Source organism: Phymastichus coffea, unplaced genomic scaffold (genome assembly GCF_024137745.1).
Source record: "Phymastichus coffea isolate CEN01 unplaced genomic scaffold, Cenicafe_Pcof_1.1 PCOF00029, whole genome shotgun sequence".
Lineage (NCBI taxonomy): Eukaryota > Metazoa > Arthropoda > Insecta > Hymenoptera > Eulophidae > Phymastichus > Phymastichus coffea.
The window spans coordinates 4029306-4036622 of NW_026706840.1; the positions used below are offsets into that span (position 1 = coordinate 4029306).

Here is a 7317-nt window from a genome sequence, read left to right on the forward strand (position 1 = left end):
ATTTATACATTTAGCCAGTTTTATAAATTCAAAAGACAATTAACAATCATATTATTAGGTTATCTAGTTATTAGATAATTTCAATTTAAATAGTTAGAAAGTTAGTATATATAGTGTAACATCAAATACTATGTAATCAGCTTCATGATACCACTGATTTTTATTTATTGTCAGAATATACTGTTGTAATATTTTAAATATAATTTAAATATATTAAATTTGCAAGTTACATTGTAAAATCTCCATTCGTAATTATAGCATGATCTGAGTCATGCTTTCTTACTTTTCAGTATAGAAAAAAACTTTTACCATTTATATTATTCATTGAAAAATCTCAAAATGTAAAATCTATAACATTTTTTTAAAGATTTTTAAGAAAACAAAAGACCAAAATGACTTTTTGGAAATTTTAAAACATTATTTTATTATGAAAACTATTTTCTGAATTGAATTCACTTATGGACGAATGATATAATGGTATTGCTGTTAAAATTTGTGAATTTGCATTGCACACATGTACTACAATGTAATCTCCTTTTTTTACTTTTTCATGATGTGTAGATGTTTTACTAACTGGTATCGATTCATTTGGAAAAATTACTTTAATATTGCCATCATTTCGCCCTTGCAAATCTTTAATAGAACGTTTACTTTCCTGAAGATAGATAATAAATTATTAATACTCAATAAATTCTTTTATTCATATTTAGTTATCTGTAAAAAACTTACGCCTTCTACTAAAATTAATTGTTGTTGCCCAATTTGACTTTTGTATATTTTTTCTACTTCTTTTCTATATAATTGTATCATTTTTACAAGCCTCTCATGTTTGACAACTTTGTCAACGTTATCGACATAGCGTCGGTGAGCAGTAGTTTTCTAAAATTATAATAAATATTCAATTTATGAAGATTTGATTTATTCAAACATCAAATAAATACTTTCAGTTTCTTACTTCTCGCATACTATAGGCAAATAAGTATGCTGTACTATATTTAACTTCTTCTATGAGCGATAAAGTTTCGCTAAATTCTTCTTCGGTCTCGTCACAAAATCCAGCAATAAAATCACTAGAAAAAGCTACATCTGGAATAATACTTCGAATGTGATGCACTAAATTTATATATGCTTCTCGTGAATAGCCTCTTCTCATTCTATTCAAAACTGCTGTACTACCACTTTGAGCAGGCAAATGAATTTGTTTGCAAATATTTGGTCGTTCAGAAATCAAATGAAGAACTTCATCAGGAAAATCTTTTGGATGTGGAGAGGTAAATCTGAAATGTTAACGTTACTTTTATTAACTAATTATTACTAGTAAAAATCATAAAGTTGAAAAATATGTTGTTAACCTTATTCTCATTTCTGAATCTAATAGTGAAACTTTGTCAAGTAAATCAGAGAATCTCAATCCTCCTTCTTTATTTTTATACACAGTTTTGAATCCATGTGCAAGATTAGTTTTTTTTTTATGATTGATACTGAAATTTGATTCAGTAAGATCTCTATAACTATTGACATTTTGTCCCAGCAGAGTAATCTCTTTAACACCCTGATCTGATAAATGTTTTATTTCATCTAGTATACTAATTATTGGTCGGGATCTTTCTCTGCCTCTAGTGAAAGGTACTATACAATATGTACACATGTTGTCACAGCCTCTCATTATAGAACTAAAATAAAATAAATTTATATTTGCACAGATTTACAAAAAAGTAGAATCATTTTACACAATTGAGAAATAAATTACACATAGGCAGTTTTTGAATCTGGATTTAATCTAATAGGTGTAACATCTGCATATGTTTCGTCAAATGATAAAGCTACATTAATAGCAGTTTCATGCTCATTACTGATAGCTAACAACCTGGGCAAATCGTTATAACAATCTGGACCAGCTATGACATCAACTAATTTTTCTTTTTCAATAATTTTTTTTTTCAAACGCTCTGCCATACAGCCTGAGTTAAAATAATGTAATTTTAGTAGAGCAAGCCAGATTTAAAAGTATAAAAATTTTGTAGCATAAAATCACCTAGAAGCCCAATTTTTGAAACATTACTTTTTCTCTTAAAATGTTTCAGAAAATGTAATTTAGTCCATATTTTCTGTTCTGCACTGTCTCTAATTGAGCATGTTATTAGTAAAACAATATTTGCATCAATCATTTTCTGTGTTATTTCATAATTGCTTTTCTTCAAAATTGCCGAAATTATTTCAGCATCATTGACATTCATTTGGCATCCATATACCTCTATGTAAACTGAAACAAATTAAATATTATAGTTTATAAAACTATAAATTAAAAAATAATGAAATAAAACTCATTTTGTTTTACCTTTTTGTATGCTTTCTTTAGCATTGTCGGGTAAATATGGAACATTCTTTGATAGTATTTGTGTACTTATAAGAGGTGTTGGACTTTTTAAAAAATCATTCAAACTAGGACCTTCAGTTAATTTGTTAATTTTTTTATTTCCATCTGTAATGTTATTAATCATATACGAATAATAATATCGTTGAATTTAAATAAGTTATTTGAAAAATAATATTAGCAACTGATAAAATAATTGAATTCAAATCAATAACGCATCAATAGTTTTTTCCAAACTCACATTCAGAAATAAAATAAAAATAATAAAATAAAATGTATTAAATAATTTCTGATTATGCTAATCAAGTATAAATGAACGTTTTTCATATATATGTAAAAATAAATTGTTTACAGCTTCAGAGTATGCATGTATTAAAATGACTCTAAAGAATGAATATTATTTTAAAAATGAATAAACAAAAGTAAACATGTTCACTTACCATTTTTAGTAATTCTAGTAAGTATACTATTTTTGTAACCTTGTTCTATTTGGCTTGTTTTGAAATCATTCAGTAGATCTTCTGCAAGACAAATTTCTTTCAAATTTTCATTAATATTAGATTTTCTAATACTTTGTTCATCATTTTTATTATTGTACTGTTCATATAGTTGAAGTGATTTAGCCAAATAGTTTTTACTTGATGTCTGGATTTGCAATGTCATACCATTATGAATGTAATTCATATTTTCAAATAAATGAAGTCTCAAGCCAGATCTATATTTTATACACTTAATACAATTCATTTTCACACTGAATGATTGAAAATTTTCAGTTTTTATAAATAATAAATAATGGAACTTTTAAAAATTGAGAATTATATAGTAAATTACTCAATCATTTAATTGATTAAGCATAATTATAACCATACGAATTAAAATTAACTCATTTAACTAATTATAATAAATTTAACGAATAAAATTTAGAATTAGATTAAAATATTTGCAAATATTAATCACAGCAACTTTTCCTTCCACTCTTGACTCTTCCAACATATCTACTCTAGTACTCTGTTCTGTTCTATTAGTATTCGTTGGCTCTGGTGCAGTGCTGGGCATCGATGGTTTGTATTGTGACGAACGGACACGTCACGTTGCGTCTATAACATATGTATATGACAGGTATGAAATAAGGCGCAAGCGCAAACAGCATATGTACACCCGCGAGATTTATGAACGTCGATAATATAAGCGAAAACGTGTAAATGGTCACTTGAAAATGCAACGCTTAGTAAGAATATTCAAAGGGAAAAACAAACGAATAAAGAAAGATTTATTGCACTACAATCTCGACTACGGCATCTACTCGAGCGCGCCGACGTCTGCGCTACACATGTTGCTCACCTGGACAAATTGCGAGCGCAAGATTAGCATCGGAGCAAACAGCAGAAAAAAATGCTCTAATCCGGCAATAAAGGATGAAGCACGTAGGTCCGAACGTGCCGCGAAAACTTTTCCTTTTTACTGCACCCTGTCTTCGAGGCCTTTCTCGAAGAAAGGATGACGCCCACTTCATCAAATGATTGGATGCCGAAACAAACTCTCACTCTTCCCTCTCTTTGGAGGTGTTGATGCTAAACCTACCCCTTTGGAAGTGACAGAGGGGAGCGCCGAGGAGGACGCTCCAGGACAACGACAAGGCAGTCAGAGCAGAGCCCTCACGAGAGAAACTTGTTAAATTTTCCTTGTATTTTACGTCATTAAAAAGCAATTGGCAGTTTGAAGCATAACTGATCTCTGTTTTCATTTGAATTTTCCACGCTACCCAAATTATAAAGTCGGTCAATGAACGCTCACATTCCTTATTTATCGAGTCACGTTCAAATTCATCACGCGCTTACAACTAAATGCAAATTATTCATTGTTCGCGCCAACGGCAAGAGTGGGGTTATTACAGTATCATGGAGACAGTCTCCATTGTTTGTATCGAAAAAAGACTCCCTGGAGCTAATTTCAGTGTGTACACTGAAAGAGCTCTTTCCGATTCCGCTCGTTCCAAGGTTCCACTGAATTTTGAATTTTAAAAGGAAATGCTTTTCGCATATTAGCATGTAAAAAATGTTATTTATATATTGTAGATTCAATGCTAATAAATAAGATGTTAATTAAAAGTCTCATAAAATAACACACAAAAGGGAGTTCAAGATTAGGATGGGAAGGTGTGTACAATTTATAATAGATACACTGAGATTTAATGTAACTAGGGACTGTAATTTATTCAAAGAAAAATAATGAATAAGAATGCGTTATATTTAGCCGTCGGAATAACATTGGCACAGTAAATGCAGGTAGAGAGAGTCATAAAATAATTACATGTATATATATATCAGTGGTCAATTGAGGCTCGCAGAGCCTATAACGCTTTGCACGCTTGAATGGCCATTCAGGTAAATTTCACACTTACTCGTCCTCGCAGGTGATTTGAAAGGAAGGTGTTGCCCCACACACGCACACGGGCGCACCGCAGCCTCGACGTCTCGGGCACACAGACGTACTGCGGTAACACCTAAGTTGCCGAGCTGATGGGCAGAGTTGAATCTCGGGCAACACCTCAGGGACGCGCAGACGTCGCCAGCGAACGCAATTGGCCCTTACTCTCGATGATGATCACACACTCAACCCCTAACAGTTTAGAAGCAACTCGGCGCTCGCGCACATTCACACCGGCAAGGATAAGCAGAGTTAGCCGTGCTTAGTTGATGAATGTTCAAACGGAACTGCCTAACTATACTCGATTTGTCATCGAGGGAACCGAGGGAAGCACGGAAAACTTCTCCTTACTCTTTGGGCCCATTCCCAGTGGGCCAATCAGAACCCAGCGATTTTTATGGCGCGCGTCAGTTATCAAGCAGTTTAGGTTTCCCCAAGCGTGCTGAGACCGAGAATTGCTCGGTGTTGGTACATGTGTTTCGCTCTTATATTTTTGAAAAACATCATAAATAACGGACAGCAATTCGAGCTATTTAACAGACGAAAGACATATGCAACGCGGGTTGTTGAGGCGAACGGACAAAAGTGCTGTAACCCTCTAATCGCGTTCATTCCTAACAGACGTCATGCAGGCCAGCGCGGCATTCGTGATGATTTACGAACCATCGTCGGTTGTTTTTTTTTTTTTTATTTTCTGCTCTCGAAGCATCGTTTTACACATGCACACTCTCTCTCTTATCCTTGAAGCGCAAACGGCGCGAACATACGAGGTGTGTTCAAAAAGTAAGGAGACTTTGTATTTTTTAAAAAAAATATTTATTTATTTATCAATATTTATGTTGTCCCCTTCAAAGTAATCCCCCTCAGATACAATACACTTATGCCAACGGTTTTTCCAATCCTCAAAGCACTTCTCATAAGCACTTTTCGGTATAGCCTTGAGCTCTTCCAGCGATGCATTCTTTATCTCTTCAATCGTTGCAAATCTCTGTCCTTTCATAGGTCTCTTTAGTTTTGGGAACAAGAAAAAGTCACATGGGGCCAAATCTGGTGAATATGGTGGCTGAGGCATGATTGTAGTGTTGTTTTTGGCCAAAAAATCTGTCACAAGCAAAGATGAGTGAGCAGGGACATTATCGTGATGCAAAAGCCATGATTTGTTTTTCCACAATTCTGGGCGTTTTCTTCGTATTGCTTGTTCGCAAACGGCGCATAACTTCAAGATAATACTGCTTATTGACCGTACGTCCATATGGTAAGAACTCCTGATGCACCACGCCATGGTAATCCAAGAAAACAGTGAGCAAAACTTTGACATTTGATCGAACTTGGCGTGCTTTTTTCGGTCTTGGCTCATCCGGGCTCTTTCATTGGGACGATTGGACTTTGGTTTCGATATCATAACCATATACTCATGATTCGTCACCAGTTATGACCCTTTTGAGTAAATCTGGGTCGTCGTTGACGTCATTCAACAGTTCTTGAGCGATGCTCATGCGACGGTTCTTTTGGTCAAAATTTAGCAATTTCGGAACAAACTTCGCTGACACACGTCTCATGTCCAAAACGTTAGAAAAAATTTCATGGCACGAGCTAAGCGATATACCAACATTCTCAGCAACTTCTCTGATAGTGATTCGACGATTTTGCAAAACAATTTTCTTTATTGCTTGAACGTTTTCATCAGTTGTTGACGTCCTTGGGCGTCCAGAGCGAGTCTTGGCATCTTCCCGGCCATCTTGGAAGATTTTGTACCACTTGTAAACATTTTTTTGACTCAGAACAGTTTCACCGTATGCTACCGTCAACATTTCAAGTGTTTCGGAGCACTTTATTTTATTTTTTACACAAAATTTGATGCAAATCCTTTGATCCATATTTTTCGATAGCAAGAAATCGCCGAGCACGCAAAACACTTATAACCTTTACGCCTCTCACAACCAAACAAGAGATGCTATACACTTGAAACTTGGTACAGATGTTCGGGAAGAGTGTACCAACATAACAAAACCAAAAAATCGATAATCGAAAGTACGTTGCCAGTGAAATTTGAAAAGTCACCTTACTTTTTAAACACACCTCGTATATACAATGTATTGTACAATTGCTGAAAAGTAATAAATAATAAATAATGAAAACTGTAATAAATTTAAAAAAGTTATTTTTTAGCGACCTCGTTTTCACTCCTTTCTGATTTTATATTAATTAAAAATTGATTATTCTCTAGAATTTAAAGATTATTATGTAATTTGTTATTAAAGAATGAAATAAAATTATAAAAATTATTTAAATATCAGACCCCCAATGTATTCTACTATGATATACACGACTTCCGCCAATTTGCAACGTAAACAACACAACCCGAGACTTCCCGCCGAATAACGATTAAACAAATTTATTTTTTTTGTGCCGGCTATAGAGCAACATCATACTTTTATTTGCGTTAGTTGTTTTTAACGGTTATAAAAAGTGTTTACTGTGTATAAAAATTGTATTCATGTCTGAAATTGAAATTG

The 7317-nt window shown here is 33.5% G+C and overlaps 1 protein-coding gene across 3 annotated transcripts; it reads right to left on the reverse strand.

The window, feature by feature from the left end:
- Positions 1–226: 226 nt before the first annotated feature.
- LOC131662998 (mitochondrial tRNA methylthiotransferase CDK5RAP1) lies at positions 227–3382 on the reverse strand. Of its 3 annotated transcripts, none has more exons than XM_058933052.1 (9): positions 3040–3382; positions 2815–2895; positions 2339–2482; positions 2036–2263; positions 1751–1961; positions 1353–1673; positions 956–1277; positions 730–879; positions 227–655 (listed from the first exon to the last, which is right to left on the reverse strand). In XM_058933052.1, exons 1-9 carry the CDS (start codon positions 3116–3118, stop codon positions 410–412), a joined length of 1782 nt encoding a protein of 593 aa, XP_058789035.1. In that variant the 5' UTR covers positions 3119–3382; the 3' UTR covers positions 227–409. The 3 variants fall into 3 exon arrangements, with proteins under 3 accessions (XP_058789035.1, XP_058789036.1, XP_058789034.1); XM_058933053.1 differs by lacking the exon at positions 3040–3382 and adding an exon at positions 2973–3022; XM_058933051.1 differs by having other exon boundaries at positions 2815–3382.
- Between the last annotated feature and the right edge of the window lie 3935 nt (positions 3383–7317).

Excerpts from the sequence above, each read along its gene's own strand:
- LOC131662998 (XM_058933051.1), bottom strand. The coding sequence starts at position 3,118 with ATGAATTGTATTAAGTGTATAAAATATAGATCTGGCTTGAGACTTCAT. Across the intron at positions 1,962-2,035 it reads TTCAAAAATTGGGCTTCTAG|GCTGTATGGCAGAGCGTTTG; the intron begins GTGATTTTATGC and ends ATTTTAACTCAG. Across the intron at positions 880-955 it reads TTGCCTATAGTATGCGAGAA|AAAACTACTGCTCACCGACG; the intron begins GTAAGAAACTGA and ends TTATAATTTTAG.